The sequence below is a fragment of the Labeo rohita genome, chromosome 15, assembly GCF_022985175.1.
Source record: "Labeo rohita strain BAU-BD-2019 chromosome 15, IGBB_LRoh.1.0, whole genome shotgun sequence".
Taxonomy (NCBI): domain Eukaryota; kingdom Metazoa; phylum Chordata; class Actinopteri; order Cypriniformes; family Cyprinidae; genus Labeo; species Labeo rohita.
The window spans coordinates 10603324-10623227 of NC_066883.1; the positions used below are offsets into that span (position 1 = coordinate 10603324).

Sequence of the window (19904 nt, forward strand, 5' to 3'; positions counted from 1 at the left end):
ATGTTTTTCTTTGTGTTTGCAGCCAATGAAGAGTACTATCAGATGCTTATGATCAATGACAGTCAACCCTCTGGTCTGGACGTGTCTTCATACACTATTGAAGAAATCAACAGCATTACCTCAGAATATACCCTAAAAAATGCTGTAAGTAGTACATATAAACACAGACTTAAAGGAGTAGTTCACTTCCGGAGCAAGCAAACATTTTTTGATAATGTACTTACTAGGGCTGGGACAATAAATCGATGCATCGCAACTCGTAAAAATGATTTAGCATCGATTCTGAGATTTTCCGAACGCGTAATTCTTTCTCTAATCGATTCTGAGCTTAGTTTTGAACAGCAGATGGCACTGCTTGCTAGAGATGGGCGATATCTTATCGTTTGTGATATACCGGTAAATTAGTCTTCCAGCGATAATGATAAAGTTTACAATAGCACGTGTGGGATACAGTTTTGCATGTGTATGGGCCTGTTTACAAACCTGTTGTCCAGCAAAGATATAATTTATTGACATGCTTTTTCTCTAATTTAACTTCATAACATAGTCGAGTGTTTGAAATAACCTTTTGCAAGAACACAGACAAAGCAATCGTATGTTTATTGTCAAGCTTCCTCAGTTAAAATTTCTCTTACTTAAAATTTCTGTTACTTCTTCTATAAAGCATATGTGGAGTTTCTGCGCAGGGGGCCCCTTAGGCTTCCAGTGAACTAACTGTGTGTACTCAGTTATGCTCTATTTTGGGTAAAAATAGGAAAGATAATACTTTTCTCTAATGAAACAGGATTCCCTGAATTATCGTCATTGATATTGTTACTGCAATAATACCAGAAATTATCGTGATAAATTTTTAAGCCCATATTGCCCATCCTTACTGCTTGCTTTAGAACCAGCTGTACTCTGCTTGTTTCCAAATCCTTACACACACTTAAACCAAAAATAATCATTCATACAATTCGAAAAGGTTGAAGCGAATTACAAGGTTGTTCACAGTGGGCTGTGTTTACATTAATCTCGAGTCATAAAAGCATTCTGAGCCGAGGTGAAATTACATGACTCACCCAAACGCACAAGTGCTCTTCAGCACTCTTCTTCGTGTGCATCTGAGTGTGCGGATAAAAACTAGATTAGAGATGCCATCTGCTGTTAAAATCTAAGCTCAGAATCGATTCCAAAGAGAATCACGATGCATTCGGAAGATCTTAGAATTGATCCATGAATCAATTTATCATTGTAGCCCTAGTACTCACCCCCTTGTCAGCCAAGATGTCATAAAGAAATTATGTTTTTTGAGGAAAACATTTCAGGATTTCTATCCATATAGTGGACATCTATGGTGCCCTTGAGTTTGAACTTCCAAAAATGCAGTTTAAATATAGCTTCAAAATATATATATGAAGAGTTCAGATGCAAAACCAGCTAAATCCATCTGACATTTTTCTTTAAAATGAGCATTTCTTTCTGGCTACTTTGTATAGGTTTCTATGTAAGTACTGGTACTTCTGATTGGGCTGAGGCTGGTATTTTAGCGAGTTTGAAGTAAAAGTATTTGATGGATGTATACTATGTGTCAGGAGCATTCACTCAGTATCAATCTCATTTTTGACCGAGATGGCTTTTAGCTGGTTTTGCATCTGAACTCTTCATATATATATATATATGACAAATGAACATAAAGGCAATGTCTAAAATTTTTTTCGTGTTTTTTGTGTCTGAAGGATATCTTTGCAGTTGCAGTGTCCCTGATCACAGGAAAGATTGTGTACATTTCGGAACAGGCTGCAGGGATCTTGAACTGCAGAAAAGATGAGTTCAAAGACAGAAAGTTTGTTGAGTTTCTGACACCTCGTGACGTCAGTGTGTTCTACAGTTTTACAACACCCTACAGACTTCCATCTTGGAGCATGTGCACCGGAACAGGTCAGTTTACCAATGCACAGTGCACTGAACTGATTTATACAAAACATATTGTCAACTACACATCCCATCCAAAAATATGACTGTTTGCGAGGGTTGCACCGATACTTCTTTTTCCTTTACAGATCAAGTTTTGATACCTGAAATTCAGTATATTGGCCAGTACTGATCCTATTCCAGTCTCTTGGTCAGATTTGCATATGAATATTTTGTTCTTCACAAAGCACTCTACAAATACAAATATAAAGGTTCCTCCTTCCATAACAGTGATAATCCACATTTTCAGTACTCCTGGTTCCAGATGCATTTTAATTAATTTTCTTCCACATCATTAATAGAGAAATCTTAGCCTTGAGCTAAATCAAACTGGGGTGCATTTTTCTTACAACAATGTAACTCGCTGTTTAACTACCATAGTACAATGCATTGTTGGAGAAACTAACTAACTAGTTAGTTGTGAGTTCCCTCTTATGTCATATTCCATCTTATGTCATCAGGGTTCCCTTACGCATTTATGCACATGCACTCTCTTTAAAAGCAGCGTTGATTGTTGTTCTAAAACATATAGATTTAAATGTATAAATATTCAAATGGAATGAATGATATAGAATGCACTGTTTTAGCTTAAGTGCATGATCTGTTTAAGGCCACGTCATACTAACAAGAAACTATGCTTCTAACCACAGGTCGAGAGTTGTAATTTTAACCATGTGAATTGGAACTACAGCTGTTTGCGAATGTTCGTTTAAACTGTGGTTTCGGGAACACTAAATAATTTAACTGTGTTGGTAACGATGGAACTTGCAACCATAGTTGGCTAACAGTGCTCTTTGGAAACGCACCCCAGCTCTGATTTGAAAGAATAACAACATTACACCATTTTGTTTAAGGCCAAATAAGGCCAAGACTGATTAAAAGAATAACCCAAAATAACAAAACTGTTTTAAACACAGAGTAAATTTGGCTCCATACAGTGTATGGTTTTTTCTTTGGGGAAACAGGTTGAGGGAGGTTTCCTTACATCTCTTTACGTCTTGCATTCATTTTGTTCACAATCTTCTCTTTTGCTGTTTTTCAGAGTCATCATCGACTGAGTTCATGCAGGAGAAATCCTTCTTCTGTCGAATCAGGTCAGACAGACTTGAATCAAGCACTATTATACAAACAAATTTATAGTTATTTAAAGTGTTCACTATAAGTGCAAAAGTATAATTTCTTACTGTATTTATTTAGTAGCTATCTTACACGTGTAGGCATAGTGTGTTAGGTTTGAAATAGTCACTGGCTATTGACTGTCTGATGCATATTGCACACTCTGGCTGACATTAGACAATATTATTTCAGTATGATTGACTGACTAGTATGTTACTTAAGAGTTTGAATGCACAGGTTTTTATTAGTCCACCAGGAAGCCAAGTTTTGTTTTCAAGTTACTGCTATGATAAGTGCTTAAAAAGAAGACAGTGTCAATGAATTTTGTTTGTAAGGTCTGGGCCTTCAAATCTTCCAAAACTTTGATTTTGTTTTCTTAGTAACTGGTAAACTGGATACCTGGAGCCCCTACATGTCATGTGAAAAAAAACTGATGTTGCACTTTACATGTCAATCAAATGATTAATGTTTAAAGGAGAAGTCCACTTCTAAAACAAAGATTCACATAAAATGTACTCACCCCCTTGTCATCCAAGATGTTCATGTCTTTCTTTTACGACTTTCAGTCGTAAAGAAATTATGTTTTTTGAGGAAAACATTTCAGCATTTTTCTCCATATAATGGAGACTGATATGGTGCCCCGATTTTGAACTTCCAAAATGCAGTTTAAATGTGGCTTCAAACGATCCCAAATGCGGTTGTAAATGATCCCAGCTGAGAAAGAAGGGTCTTATCTAGCATAACGATTGGTTATTTTAATAAAAACAATACAATTTATATACTTTTTAATCTCAAACGCTCATCTTGTCTTACTCTGCCTGAATACACAGAGTTCATTGAGAGAAAGGCAAAACGAGCATTTGAGATTAAAAAGTATTTCACGAGTTCGCCTGCCCATCCAGTCCTGATGGGCAATGGTAAACAAACTCGGCTTACTGTCCTTAATGGAGGCTCGAACCCAAGGTTCAACCCCCCAGTGCGATATTTCCTAGAGGGAGAATAACAGAATTAGAGGAGGAGAAGGGGAGGTGGAGGGATGCCGGAAGAACTGAGGCTGGGATGGTGCAATGAGAGCTGCTTATATAGGCTCGTAATGATGATTGACAGGACTAAATGATTAGGCTCCTCCCGAACCTACGTTTGGAACTTCATTTAAATTGTGTTTTTTTAATGAAAATAACTGATCGTTTTACTTAAAAAGACCCTTCTTTCTCGGCTGGGATCATTTACAACCGCATTTGGGATTGTCTGAGGCCGCATTTAAACTGCCTTTTGGAAGTTCAAAATCGGGGCACCATAGCAATCCATTATATGGAGAAAAATGCAGAAATGTTTTCCTTAAAAAACATAATATCTTCACGACAGAAGAAAGAAAGACATGAACATCTTGGATCACAAGGGGGTGAGTACATTATATGTGAATCTTTGTTTTGGAAGTGGACTTCTTTAATAGAGCTGTTAAATTGTAAGTGGACCAGTGTCATTATGCTGTTAGTCTAAAGTCTGGTGACGCAAGATTAGGTTAGAAAGTATCTTTAGAATGTGCTTTTGTGTTTCTGAGTGTAGTGGTGGTAAAGAGAAGGAAGGAGATCTGCAGTACTATCCATTTCGGATGACTCCATATTTGATGAAGGTTCAAGACTCAGAGCTCTCTGAGGAACATTTCTGCTGCCTCATACTGGCTGAGAGAGTTCACTCTGGATATGAAGGTAATCACACACAGTTGCTCTTGTCCTTGTGCACTTAGGTTTCAAGCTATTATGATAACTAAATAGGTTGTCTTTTGATATATTTTTTTCTAATATGCAGCACCAAGAATTCCACCTGATAAGAGAATCTTCACCACAACTCACACGCCAAACTGTGTGTTTCAAGATGTTGATGAAAGGTTTGTGTCTGTGAGCAGTGTTAATTATTATTAAAGAAAATACCAGACTGTGATTAGTTTGTTGTCATCACCTGCAAATACTGTATTACACAACATACAGGTTTGTTTAAAGACTGTTCGATTACAGCAATAAGTCAGTAATTTTATTATGCTTGTTTTGTCCTCATTTGCAAGTCGCTTTGGATAAAAGAGTCTGCTAAATGATTAAATGTAAATTTGTTGTTACATTTGACAAAAAAATACGCTGGTCTGTGATTGACTACTTAGTTGATGGCTTGGTTAGATGTTGTGAGGACGCATTGTAAAGACTAAAAAGATTCTTTTTCTCAAAATACCAAAAATCATCATTTAATATGTCATTTAATATGGATAAAGCACTAAAGTGTATGTTTTTATAAGTCTTATATTGAATCCGTTACATCTTTTTCCTTGCTATATTGGAATCTTGTCATAAATGTTAAGGATAAGAACTCTTGAAATGATAAAAAAAAATTAGGTTAGTAAAATAAATGGGAAGAAGCAGATGAGCTTGGCCAAGTTACACTAAAGGCAGGTGTTTGCCTAATATATGTGTGTGTACTGCATGTAATTATTGTGTATATATAAATACACACAAATTAATGTATATATTTAAGAGAAATATGTACAAAATATTTTTATTTATATATAATATAAATGTAAAAAATATATAATAAATACATATGCTTGTAAATATTTCTTAAATATATACATGAATGTGCTTGTATTTATATATACATAATAATTACACACAATACACACACATATATTAGGCAAAATCAAATTTTTATTTTGTATGCTATTAATTGTGATTAATCGATTGCCAGCCCTATCTGGAATATCTGTTATTAGAACAAATCTATTTAGACAATCTTTTATTCCCTTAGCTTTGTCTAAATGCTGCAACCAAATTTACTTTGGGAAATAAAGACAAACTGACACAGAATAATATAATGCAAAAGCACCTGCATGCTTTTCAGGGCAGTGCCTCTGTTAGGATATCTGCCTCAGGACTTGATTGGGACACCTCTTCTATTACACCTGCATCCCAGTGACAGACCTATAATGCTGGCAGTGCACCGGAAAAGTAAGAATACAAATTCATACACAAACACCACTGACCAGCATTGTTTATAAATGTTCTAATCTTGGTCTTCCACCAGGAAGCACTTTACACTTAGGCAGGCAAATCTTCCTTTTTGACATCTTTTTTTTAATGTTGTGCACTACAAATTCAATTTGTTTGTGGCGACAGATAAAGTCAATATTAGTATTGTTATGTAGTACTAATAAAGACAAACTAAAACTGAAACCTATAACTGGAATTATACTGCCCTCAGCCAATCACACCCAGTATTGTCCTTGCTTTTGTAACTGTCTCTCTCTCCTACAGTTCTGCAGTATGTTGGGCAGCCATTTGATCAGTCCTCAATCCGATTCTGTGTGAGAAATGGAGAATATGTTACTCTAGACACAAGCTGGTGTAGCTTTGTGAACCCATGGAGCCGCAAGGTGTCCTTCGTTATTGGACGACACAAAGTTCGGATGTGAGTTTTAACCAGTTCTTATGTATATATATGTAAAGGTCTTTCATGTTATGTACATAAAGGTAGATGATATTTAATTTTTAATTTAACATTTTAATTTGTGATATCCTTTTTGATATATGGTTTCTGTGTCTATGTATAGGGGTCCGATGAATGAGGATGTGTTTTCAGCTCCTGCTTTCACAGAGGAAAAGATCATGGATTCAGATATACAGGAAATTACTGAACAGATTCACAGACTGCTTCTACAGGTGAAATCTTGTTCTTTAGTATACAAATAACATGTATACTCTGTCTTTCACTCATAAGCAACATACTGCAAGCAAAGATGTCGTGTGTGTGCAATTGCATGGAGGATGTATTTTTGGCAGTGTAAATTTGATAGGCTCAAGCAAGTCAGTTTCACAGATGGCCTCACATTCTCCGCAAACACTCTTTGGCATAATGTGGAATTTGTAGTTGATGACAATGACTGTTCTCAGAGCTACTTTTTCAACAATGAAATACTCTGTACACTGTTTTTGTCTTGTAGCCGGTCCACAGTATGGGGTCCAGTGGTTATGGCAGTCATGGCAGTAATGGTTCTCATGAGCACCTGCTGAGCATAGCATCCTCTAGTGACAGTAATGGAAATGGAAACACAGCAAACGGTGGGAACAGGATCAGCGGATTCACCAGAAAGGAGGAGGGCAAAAGCAAACCGGTAATAATTCTTCTCAGCATGCACATACTCATTCCAGAACTCACACTCATTTAAAAACAGTATTTCCAAAATATCTTTTTTTTTTTTTTTGGTAAGAGCCATCTGCTTTATGCAATTTTTTTTTTCATTTAGTATATTTATTACAGTGAGATGTTTTAGGAACTTGAAATGGAATGTTAAAACACTCCTTAAACAAAGACAAAATTATTGATAATAACAGCAATTTTTTTTTTCTCTCCCAAATGCAGTTCTCCTGTGCACTTATTTTTAATTAGTCCTGTCAGATTGATTAATTGCAATTAATTGGATCCAAAATAAAAGTGTGTGTTCACGTAATATTTGTGTTTGTGTACTGTGTATATTTATAGGTATTATTATTAATATTGTTATTATTATTATTATTTATGTGTATTTTGAAAGCAATTAATCGTAATTAATCAATTTGACTATTTGATAGGGTTCAAACCTGTCCACATCATTTAAAAACTTGTTTTTCAGAGGTCATTTCAGGAGATTTGTAAAGGGGTTCACATGCTGAAAGCTCAGGAGCAGCAAGGCTCCTCTTCCAAAGCAGAACAGAAAAAGTCTTTTGACAGTGAGTATATGTGTGTGTGTGTGTGTGTGTGTGTGTGTACTTGTTTTTGCTACATTGTGGGGACCAAATGTCCCCACAAGGATAGTAAAACCTGACTGGCCTGTGGTCCCCACAATGTAAAAAAATTATTAAAAATAGTAAATTATGTTTATCTGAAAGTGTAACGATGCAAACATGTTTTCTGTAAGGGGGGTAGGCTTAGGGTTAGGGGATAGACAATATCGTTTGGTCAGTATAAAGTCTATGAAGAGTCCCCACAATTCACAAAAACAAACTTGTGTGTATAGTACAGCAGGGTATGTCAGTGTTAGTGTATGTAATAGTGTCAGTGTGTTAATGTGATTGTATGTATTCACTAAATGTATTTTAGCAGGGTTCAGGTCTCCTGTTGTAAAGCAGAAAGACTCTGCACTGCTGGTCCGAGATGGACCTGCCACAATGGAGGATTTGAAGGACCACACAATGTACTCGTACCAGCAAATCAGCTGTCTGGACAGTGTCATCAGGTATGTGTGGGCATGTGTGTTTTATACTGCATGCTCAATTATTATTTGGCAGAGAGAAGACATTTTTAGGGTTGGGAAATATAGCTAAAAGATTACATTTGAATATTTTGTTGCAAAATTTGACAATAATCAATGTAATAATACATATCAATATTTTTGCATTTTTTTTTTTTTTTTTGCTACCTATGGAAAAGTCATGATCCAGATAAGAGCAGTTATTGTTACAACGTACATAACGTTTGTTACATAGTATTCAGTACTTGTTAAAAAATAATCTAGACATAGTGACTTCCTGCTTTTTACTAAATTAACACAAAAGAAAAAAATGTAAATAATGTTTACTTAAAGCAAAAAGTTAAATGTTAGTGGTTGTTACAACAAAGAAGAACATTACAAAGAACAAGTGGCAGAAGTTTTAGTTTGTATTACACCCCAAGACTTAATGTACAGATCGGTTCTGACATACAGTAGGGTACAACGGGGCTAAAGGTTCCTCCGGGGTAAAAGGCACCTTTGATATTATTTTTCTCTAAACCACTAGATGGCAGAAAAAAATGTGGCATAGCATTTTCCAAAACATCCACTTTTCAAGATCCACATGCAAATTTGCCTGATCTTTTGATTTGCGGTCAGCAGTGCAAAGTCGATTCTGTGCTTTCTTGATTTAATTTTTGGTGTTTTTAAAAAGTTGTAGATTTAAGTAGCAAATGAGAATCGCTAAAGTTTTTGAATATATCTTGAGACAAAGGTCTTCTTAGTGATGTTTGGTTTTGTTTAAGATAATTAAAGCAGCGGTTTTTAAATAACAAAAGAATATGTATGGTATTTGGGGTAAAAACTACCCCTGCTGTTGAGGCTAAAAGGCACAGCAATTAACATGATAATTAATAGAGGGCTGACTTTTACATTTGTTGACACAACATTGTTAGATGGTAAATATCATATATTATGTTGGGTGTCCATCTTAGAGATAATTACCATGTTAAGAATGAAACCATCATATTTAAAAACTTGATATTAATCATATCATATAATAAAATATAATTTGTTGTTACTACTGTAAATCTATATTCAGTTACTATGGGATCTCCTTCAGTGCTTTCAGAATCTTTACATTTTAAAATTATTTTTTTTTTTCTGTATTTTAAAATATGTTTTATATTAACATATTTTAATGACAGTATATTCATTGAACAAAAATTAATTCTTTTATTTATCAAAATAAGCAGAAAATACAAACTTTGTTTGAACAAGTGTTAACTTGGACATTATTAAAAAAAATAGCTAAAGTTTTTGTATCAATACTGTGTGCCCACCACACCCCCCTCCCACCTAACTAAATTAACAACTTGTATGATTTATTTTCACACAAAATCTGTTGCTCCATAAATGTATATATATTTCTAAAATCATACACTTTGGGCACAGTGAAAAGTAATTTTTTTCCTTAGGGTGTGCCTTTAGCCCTGTTGTACCCTATTGATTTTTTTTTTTTTTTTGTCCCATCCCATTGCCATGGTTATCACTGTCAGTCATTGCATTTTCAGGTTCAATCCCACTTTTAATTACAATTGTCAATTTATCAATCAAGACTCAGCAATGTGTGTGAGTGGGTTTGCAACCTAAGTAGTCCTCCTAATGGGAAACAGGTGTGCATGTAATCAGTTCCTAGGCAGGGGGTTATGGGAAATGGAGTGGCAAAGGTATGGGATGGATTGCCCTCTAGAGGAGCTCATGGGCACTCCAGCTGGAAATCGTGACAATAAGCATGGTATTGCTTGACTATGACTGCATTATTGAATTGTGTGTCTCAGATATTTGGAGAGCTGTAACGTCCCAAACACAGTAAAACGAAAGTATCAGTTTTCCTCAAACACCACCTCCTCAAATTCGGATGAGGACAAGAAAGCCTCTGATGCCAGTCTACAGCAAACTGATGGTACTTTTTTTTTTTTTTTTTTTTTTTTTTTAACAATTCTGGAAGGTGTTGTTTTGATAGAAAAATAAAGATAATTCTTTCAATCTCTATTTGCAATTTTTTTTGTTTTGTTTTAGATTCTTTATGTATGGAAGCGCCATCTTCTTTGTCTATAAAGACCAATGAAAAGCCTCCGCAAGGTCCTGCCCCAGGTCATGTTGTTGGAGGGCCTTTATCTTCTTTGGACCTTCCCAGCAAAGCAGACAGTGTGGTTTCTCAGTGTTCCTACAGCAGCACAATTGTACATGTGGGAGACAAAAAAACACAGCCAGAATCAGGTACCGACACATTTCACACATTATCACTAAAAAATATGGCTGTCAATTTAACACATTCATTTTGTGTGATTAATTACAGAATAAATTAATGAATCCACATTTTTGAGTCGAGTGAGCCAGGGATTCAGTGACCCATTTATAAACATAGTCACTTCCTTCATTTTTGAGTGAATTAGTCATTTGAATTAAGGTTGAAGGAATAACTGAATTACTCACTTACTGAGACGGTGATGAGTATCATTAAAATAAAAAAAAAAATTAATGGCTATTAAAAACCCATTAATCTCATAGCATTATTAATGGAATTCTAATTGCAGTGTAAATGCATTCATGCCATCTCTGAATAGTCTGTGTAAATATATCTAAATGCCACTTCAGAATAGGCCTGGCCCCGAATAGTCGACTAACCATTAGTCGACGAGAAGAGGCTTGGTCGACCAAAATGTTATTAGTCGTTTAATCTCAGAATAAAAATAATAAAATAAATCCCCAGGAAGTGGCGAAGTCACACAGTTCATGATGGACAGATCGTTAAGGGCTGGTCTATGTGGTAATACAGTACATTGGGCAGGACATCCAAACGCTCACCTGTCATTCATCAACCTCAAATATGGCTTATCATTCTAAACATGAAAGTAGTAGCAACTTTACACAGCCACTCAATGTAATGTTAACCTAGAAAAATGTGTGCTATAGAAGTGTCTGTGTGGAGTGTGGAAGCTGAATATTAGCTCGCTCACTGCTTCAGCTTCTGAAAACAATGTTATGGCCACATTGGAGCCTTAAAAGTTTTTGTTATAAATACTGAATCAGTTTCTTGTTTCCTAAGGCAACTTTTTGTAATGTCTATTCAATGCTTTTCTCACAGTGATGATTTTAAATGATCTTTTGGGAGGTAATGTCTCAGCTCAAATTCATGTGCAGTTAATTTGTGATTAATTAATTTAATAACACATTTTAATCCCTCAACAGTCCTAAAAAATAACTATTCCTAAATTAATTATTAATCATACATAATTGGTTTATTTTAAGTAGAATGTTGCAAAATTATTAATATAGTAACAGCTTTCTTTCACAATCTCAGCTTTCAAATATTTATTGCAGGGGTGTCCAATCCTGCTTCTGGAGGGCCGATGTCCTGCAAAGTTTAGCTGCAGCCCCAGTTAATCACACCTGATCCAGCTAATCAAGGTCTTACTAGACATACATTTCAAGTTGGAGCTAAACTCTTCAGGACAGTGACCCTCCAGGACAGAGTTCGGACACCCTGTTTTATTAAAATAGCAAAGTCTTGACAGAGAATGTTAAATTAGGGCTGTCAATCTAATTATTAATTAATCGTAATCATTAATTAATTGTATTAATTCTAAATTAATCATGTTAGACTAAGAAATTACTCACAAATGAAAAATAGACATTGTGTTAAATAAGAAATGCATTGAATAAACATACAAAAAAATCTAAATGAGAAATGATCTGTTCTTTTTTTAATTAAATGATACTCTAAATATGAAACTGAAACCACCAGTAGTTGGCAGCAAGTCACTGTCTTAATGGGAAAGTCATTTAGTCATTCATTCAACTTTCAGAAACGAAGCAAGCCTTTATGCAGAGTTGTGTTTAGCGTTTTGGAGACCTTAATCAAGCAGTCCTGTGAGGGCCACCTTTGTAGAAATTGTGATCAAAACACGTTACTGTCTAAATTAATGGGTCACTGAATCATTGGATTACTTGATTTGTTCAAATACGTGGATTCATTCTGTAACTAAACACAACTGTGTGTTTCTGTGTGAAATTGTGCAAAAACAGAATACTGTGTCACAAATGTAACAATATTAACTTCATGTTTATTGAACTGTTGCATAAGATCAATATCACATTTGCAGTTGTGCAGATATATTTGTGAAAAAACAGCACTCTTGCTCACGTGATAATACTAAACTATATCATGTGAATATAAACCCATACAGGGCATTTTTCCCTCATATCTTACATTTTCAGTTGTTGTCCTGCATTATGTCTGTCAGCAACTGTATGCAGTGTAAGATGATGTACTGTTCTGGGCCAAGTACATTATATGGCACATATGTGTTATTTTTTCCATAATTAATCACACTTAATAAGCATGCTAAATTAACTGCCCCAGTTTCAGTAGATATCTGCAATGTAGGGAACCTCTATTGTTTTTTTCACAGTACTAATGGGCATCAATCCAGGTGTTGATTTAAGGGGAAGATTAAATTAAAATTGTGATTCAAATGTCATATAACTGTTACTTGCAGAGATCATTGAGGATGCTGCAGAAAGCCCAGCCCCTTCTGCACCTGTTAGTGTGGTTTCCCCACCCACAGTGGAGCAGGAAGCCTATAAGAAGCTGGGACTCACAAAACAGGTGCTGGCAGCACACACACAGAAAGAAGAGCAAGCGTTTCTCAGTCGGTGTAAGGAGCTACGGAATGGTCAAGCCCTCCAGAAGGATTGCCCACCTAGCACACAAAGAAACCGAGGACAGGCTACCGAGGGTATGTAAACATTAAAAACACATAGAGTTAATGCATGACATCAACGGCAGTGACAAAACAAACTGGACATTGTGGAAATTTACTTCTCGCAGTGAGAATTTTGTATACACAAGGAGTCTGACAACAGCCAGAGTCTCCACAAAGTCCATCTGGGATTACATGAAAAATCAGAAAAAACTGAGACAGACTAAATCCAGAAGAACTGTGGCAATGTCTCCAAAACGCTTCAAGAAACCTAACTGCAAAGCTACAGTACTGTGAAAAGTTTTAGGCACTTGTATAAAAATGCTGTAAAGTGAGGATGCTTTCAAAAAGTATGTCATAGATAGATTTTATAGGTTTAAAACAGCTTTTGTCCTAGGTACACTTGTGCATAGTTTCTAATTTATCTTTGCAGTTAAGTTTCTTAAAAACGTCTTGGAAATGTTGCCACAGTTCTTCTGGATTTATTCTGTCCTAGTTTCTTTCTGATTCTTCATGTCATTCGAAGCAGACTAGATCAGGTGTGGGGAACTTTGATCCTGGAGGGCTGGTGTCCCTGCAGAGTTTAGCTCCAACCCTGAAAAAAATACCAGCCTGTATCCTGAAGACCTTGATTAGCTTGTTCAGGTGTGTTTGATTAGGGTTGGAGCTAAACTCTGCAGGGACATGGGCCCTCCAGGATCAAGGTTCCCCACCCCTGGACTAGATGATGGTGAAATCAGATCTCTGTGTGGAGCACTGGCTGTTGTCAGACTCCAGTTAATGGTAAAAGGAATGTTTGGTGATGTAAATAGATATTTCCTACTGACAAACTACAGCAAAAGATAGAGATAACTGGCTTTAAGCGAAAATACTAATGGCCTAAGACTATTGCACAGTAGTGTGCACAATATATTATGTATATACATAATAAACTTAATTTCTCTACAGTATGTGTTCCATTCACATTGGATGCAAACATTCAAAGAACCCAACAACATAAAAATAAATAAATTAAATTAAAAAGTACCAGTTTCTCATTCCCAATCTTAGTCTCAAATGATGCTCTCTGCCCTCTGGTCATCTGCACATTGCTGACGTAATGATATAATAAGGGTGCACATTTCTGCATCATAAAATGACAAGTGGTGGCACCTTACAGTCTCAAGGACTTTGTGGACATGTGCAAATGATGGCCACAAATACACACCTAATATGCTTTTTTCACATTTTTTAGAAATAGTCCATGTAATTCTCTTTACATTACGCTAATTTTCCGCTCTTTCTCTGTCCTTACTCTTTGTCTGCCCATCAGCAGCTCGTGGAACCAAAGCAGGAGCGAGTGTCCCTGTTACAGATGCAACCATCAAGAAAAGCGGGCGCACCAAAAAGTCAAAGAAGTCGCGCACAAAACGTCCTGATTCATCAGATAATGCTGCGTCTCAGCACAGACCTCTACCACCCCTGCAGGGTTTAAACCAGACATCTTGGTCCCCCTCCGAGACATCACAGTCTGGTCTTTCAGTTCCATTTCCAACCGTGGTTCCAGGATATCCTCTCTACCCTGTAGTTCCCACTATTGCCCCACCCCAAGCCCCCCCTACAGGAGCAGCAGAATCCCAGAACACTCAGGCCACACCCTCTGCCACTACATATCCTACCCCTTTAGTCACACCAGTTGTAGCATTTGTTTTGCCCAGTTTTATGTTGCCACAGATAGGCACAGCACCTCGCTCTCCATTCTATGCTGACACTCAGCAAGCCTACAGTGCTGTCTTTCAGTCCCAGCAAGCCTACAATGGCCAGCATTCCTTTCAGCCTCAACAAGCCTATAATGGCCAGCAGCCCTTTCAGCCCCAGCAAGCCTACAATATACAGCAACCCTTGCAGCCTCAACAAGTCTACACCGGCCAGGAAGCTTTTCAACCACAACAAGCGTACAGCACTACGCAGCACCTTCAGAACACTCAGGGCTGCAGTACTCCACAGTGCTTTCAGACCCATACCTCCTTCACTTCCCAGCAGTCAGCATTTACACCCCAGACACATTACCAGTATGGAATGAGGTCTGACCCCAAACACTCCATCATTGAGTCTACAGAGTGTCGGTCTCCTTTGCCACCCCCTCAGTCCCCCCCACTGTTTGAGTCTCGCTGTAGTTCTCCATTGCAGCTGGACCTGCTTCAGATGGAGGAAAAGCAGGACTCTCATATCACAGCTCCCCAGTCCAGCACCCAGGGTAATTGCAGTGTAGTACAGGACAAAAACAACACATCCATTAATACCACTTCTTCTGCAATGGATGACTTACAGCAGGTAAAGGGCTACAAACATATGAACAATTCTGAACACACACACCTTGCATGAACTTGGTGAATTCCATCCTTTGCCTGATTTTCTCCATCTACTCTTCCAGGCATGTTGTTCGGGTAATGGTGGCCACTGTGGTGACCACTCCTCATCCAGCAGTGTGTTGGAACTGTTGTTGCAGGAAGACTCTCATTCTGCCATGGGCTCTGCCACTTCAGCATCTACTGGCTCCACATCCAATGACTGCAACACCTTTAATAGTGGAACAGGTCACTGCAAGTTAATGCTTCACATTAACATTAACACATTAATACTAAAAAATACTTGAACACGCACAGTCTGTCATCACACCACATGTAAGGAATTATTAACAACAAGCTACTGAATTCAAAGTGCTCAATCTGGACAACTGTTCTTCTGTTGTTACTTCTCATTTTAATTCATATAAAGTACTTGTGTGTAGTAGTATTTCCTTTGTTCCAATGGCAAATTCACAATTAGTTTGCTTTCAAGTATAGGTAGTTCCAAATTGGTTGACCATATGTGACCCTGAACCACAAAACCAGTCATAAGGGTCGAAATTTCAAAATTGAGATTTATACATCAGCTAAAAGCTGAATATATGTTTGTAAATTTGTTAGGATAGGACAGTATTTGGCAGAGTTACAACTATTTGAAAATCTGGAAAATGAGGGTGCAGACAAATTGAAATATTGAGAAAATTGCCTTTAAAGTTGTCCAGATGAAGTTCTTAGCAATACATATTACTAATCAATAATTAAGTAATAATAATAATATTTTTTTTTTATTTACGGTCGGAAATTTACAAAATATATTAATGGAACATGATCTCTACTTAAAGTAGAAGTCCACTTCCAAAACATAGATTCACATATAATGTACTCACCCCCTTGTCATCCAAGATGTTCATGCCTTTCTTTTTTCAGCCATAAAGAAATTATGGTTTTTGAGGAAAACATTTCTGCAATTTTCTCCTTATAACTCGGTGCCCCGAGTTTGAACTTCCAAAATGCAGTTTAAATGCCGCTTCAAACGATCCCAAATGTGGTTGTAAACAATCCCAGGAGGAAAGGTCTTATCTAACGAAACAATCGGTTATTTTCATTAAAAAAATACAATTTAAATACTTTTAATCTCAAACGCTCGTCTTGCCTTTCTCTCCCTGAACTCTGTGTATTCTGACTCAAGACAGTTAGGGTATGTTGAAAAACTTCAAGCGTATTTTCTCTCTCAACTTCAAAAATCATTTCGAAATTGTGCTTCATTCTTCACACTGCAGAAGTTCCGTCCCAGTCTTTGCAAAGTGAACATGCAAAGAAGATCAAACACCCTTAACAAAAAAGGTTAAGCAGCGATATAGGGCGATTTTGAAGTTGAGGGAGAACATGATATGAGAGTTTTTCAGCATACCCTAACTGTCATGAACCAGAAAAAAGTAGTCCAGGCAGAGTAAGATAAGACAAGCGTTTGGCATTAAAAAGTATATAAATTGTGTTATTTTTACATTGTGTCACATATTACAGTCGCATAACACTTTCCTATGTAATAATGGCCAGTTAGTGAGAATAAATAACAATCTGTGTGTGTCAATCTAGATGAATGATCACCAGAGGGAATTGGAGACTGACAAGCATTAGATTTGGAATTGGATGATTTTCTTTTTATTATTATTATTAAGGTAGTAGTAAGTGTAGGAATACCAATACGATGGTGCAGAAGCTTCAGTGTGATAATCGTATGAGCAATCCAGTTCTTTATTATAGATTAGTCATACCAGTCAGAGTTATTATATATTGTTATATATATATATATATATATATATATATATATATATATATATATATTTATATATATATAATAGTATCAGCTCAGAAAAATAAACTTTTGCGTTTTCTCTTCCTGAGCAGGAAGCAACACAAGCAAGTATTTTGGCAGTGTGGACTCCTCAGAGAACAATCACAAGAGCGAAGACGTAATAAAGGAACAGGAGCAAAATTTGGTTAAATATGTTCTTCAAGAGCCTGTTTGGAGACTTACGGCCGATGATGATGACTGTGCCATGATGACCTATCAAGTGCCATCAAGGTGAGAGTCAATTCTGTCTGTATTGGGAGATTAGGGAATTTGGTGTTTAAAGGTAAAATTTATCCAGAAATGAAAATCCTGTTATCATTTACTCAAGCCATTTCAAACCCATATGATTTTTTTTATGAGTTTTCTCATAAATTTTTTTAATGAGATTTCTGTCTCTCAATTGAAATTGAAATTCCATTCCACCAAAACATTCTAAAAGTTTCTAGAATTTTATTTAAAAGTTTATAAAACATGGTAAAGAATAATCCATAAGAATCTAAGTCTTCTGATCACTTTATATGATAAACAGTTTTAAGCTGATCAATCAATGAGTAAATGATGAAAGAATTTTTCTTATTTTGGAAAAATAAAATGGTGTAGTTATACTCTGCCCAAGTCATCAAACTGACAGCAAGAACGATCAGAGAGTGAATGCTATGCTAGAGCAAAAAGCACATTTTTAGATTTTGATTAAAGATTACCAAGACAGTTTTTTTTCAGTGTATAAACTTGCATGGATTAATTGTTTACCCCAAAACTAGCAATGTGCACTAACAAAGTAAATAGTGTGAATTTTGAATTCATGCATACCTTTAGCTTTTTTATTGTAAAATAAGCTCTGTTGTAAGAGTGTTGGTGTTATGGGACAGGGATATGGAAAAGGTTTTGGGGGAAGATCGGGAGCGTTTAAGGCGCATGCAGAAGAACCAGCCCCGTTTCTCTTCAGAGCAGCGTCGAGAACTGATTGATCAGCACCCCTGGATGAGGAGAGGAGGGTTACCCAATGCCATCAATGTCATGGTATGTGACTCTAGAGTGGGTGATATGGCAAAAAATATAGCACAAATTTTCACACAGGATCATGATGCAAAGTCTTCTTATGATTATACTTTATATTGTTTTTCTTTTGTTTTGTTTTTTGTTTTTGTTTTTTGTTTTGCAAATTACTGAGCAGTACAGCCAAATTAATTTCCCTCTTTAAATACAAAACAAAAGAAAAACAGAATGACAGACCATTTAGGCCAAAGTAGGAGTGGACGATATGGCAAAAAAAGAAAACAAAAATCATGATTTTTTTCTGGTAGATTTATTAACTACTGTCTTATCAAAATTGTGTCAGCTTGTTTTAAGACAAGTTGCAAGTTATAAACTAGTATGCCCTACAAACCTAACTAATAGAAATAAGTTCTCAAGCTTATTAAAGTAAAATAAACAGTCAGAACAAAGAAACAAATGACAAGGAATATAACAGATAAACACAATAGGACAAAGATACAGATTAAACAAACACTGCTGTCAGTTTTTTGGGTGAGTCTATCTAACAGCAGTAGGCTAGCCAGGAAGTTGCAGAATACAGGAACTGAATGAAGTAATCAAATGTAAAATACAAAATTGCATAGTCTTCACTGCATGAATAAAATGCACATAACTTTTGTACCTTCAATTAAAATCTATTAAGTCAAGAGCAGTGAGACAGCAGCAGGTATATTAGATTGCTGTAACTCAAAGACATACTCATCCCATCTCATAGTGCACTCAGTATGTCATAACTAAATTCAGTTATTTTAATAACAAACATATCTGCACATACAGATGTCAATAGGACACATTTATAGAACATAAAAGATCACAGTATCTACAATTTCCTTGAAAAGTTTTCAAACACAATCCAAAATAGTCAGATTTTCTAGTGGGCGATGTACCAAAATATTATTTCACTTTTTTTTTTTTTTCCATTTTATTTTGATTTAATTTTTGTTATTAAAAATTGGAACAAAGATGCAAATTACAAACAATAACATAAATGTGAAACCTGTGTGTTCTTGACAGTTAAAGTGCATTAAGAGGCAAAAGAAAACATTTGTGCGCTTAAAAAAACTGCATGTCAGAACAGCATGCAAGTCATTTGAAAGTTTAAATTGGCAAGCTTTAAAACGCATACAAATAATAAACTTTCATGAAGATGAAGAACATTAGTATCATGTGAGCATAACAAAGAAAATAATCAAAAACCATAGTAATCAAAAAACAGCCATACAACTGCAGTAGAATGTGTGCTGTAGCATGAACACTTGACCCCTTTTTCATGTGTTGCAAAACATACGGCCATGGGCACATTGGACCATGGGAAAGTAGGTATTCTTCCCTTACCAACATGCTAAGGTCATTATTTGTGTAAAAATCTGTAGCTGTAGATTATCTCGTGCAGTTCACACAGAGTGCTGTAAGTACACTGTAAAAAGTGAATGTGCAGTTGTTGATTGGTATTTCTATCTGATTCTACCTACTGTATAAATTCTAGCTTTATTATTGTAACCTACTTTAATCAAGGTTATGTTACATAAAACAAGAGAATGCTGTTTTAACTTAAACGCATTACTTTGACACAGTATACTTCCTTTAAAGCTCAGAATGAACATACAAAACATTTCAAA

The 19904-nt window shown here is 36.1% G+C and overlaps 1 protein-coding gene across 6 annotated transcripts in view; it reads left to right on the forward strand.

Annotated features, from left to right (window-relative positions):
- LOC127177089 (period circadian protein homolog 2) overlaps positions 1 to 19904 on the forward strand; it is a 30064-nt gene that overhangs the window by 6825 nt on the left and 3335 nt on the right. For 4 of the 6 annotated variants that reach the window (XM_051129103.1, XM_051129102.1, XM_051129101.1 and 1 more), the window contains exons 5-22: positions 23 to 144; positions 1719 to 1920; positions 2996 to 3047; positions 4636 to 4778; positions 4879 to 4957; positions 5956 to 6062; positions 6369 to 6522; positions 6665 to 6773; positions 7055 to 7225; positions 7724 to 7820; positions 8191 to 8326; positions 10141 to 10265; positions 10382 to 10582; positions 12865 to 13104; positions 14381 to 15381; positions 15482 to 15644; positions 17304 to 17481; positions 18120 to 18270. In XM_051129103.1, the coding sequence (XP_050985060.1) occupies positions 23 to 144; positions 1719 to 1920; positions 2996 to 3047; positions 4636 to 4778; positions 4879 to 4957; positions 5956 to 6062; positions 6369 to 6522; positions 6665 to 6773; positions 7055 to 7225; positions 7724 to 7820; positions 8191 to 8326; positions 10141 to 10265; positions 10382 to 10582; positions 12865 to 13104; positions 14381 to 15381; positions 15482 to 15644; positions 17304 to 17481; positions 18120 to 18270 (3431 nt within the window). The remainder of the gene's footprint in view (positions 1 to 22; positions 145 to 1718; positions 1921 to 2995; positions 3048 to 4635; positions 4779 to 4878; positions 4958 to 5955; positions 6063 to 6368; positions 6523 to 6664; positions 6774 to 7054; positions 7226 to 7723; positions 7821 to 8190; positions 8327 to 10140; positions 10266 to 10381; positions 10583 to 12864; positions 13105 to 14380; positions 15382 to 15481; positions 15645 to 17303; positions 17482 to 18119; positions 18271 to 19904) is intronic. The other 2 variants (XM_051129106.1, XM_051129107.1) reach the window with 2 other exon arrangements.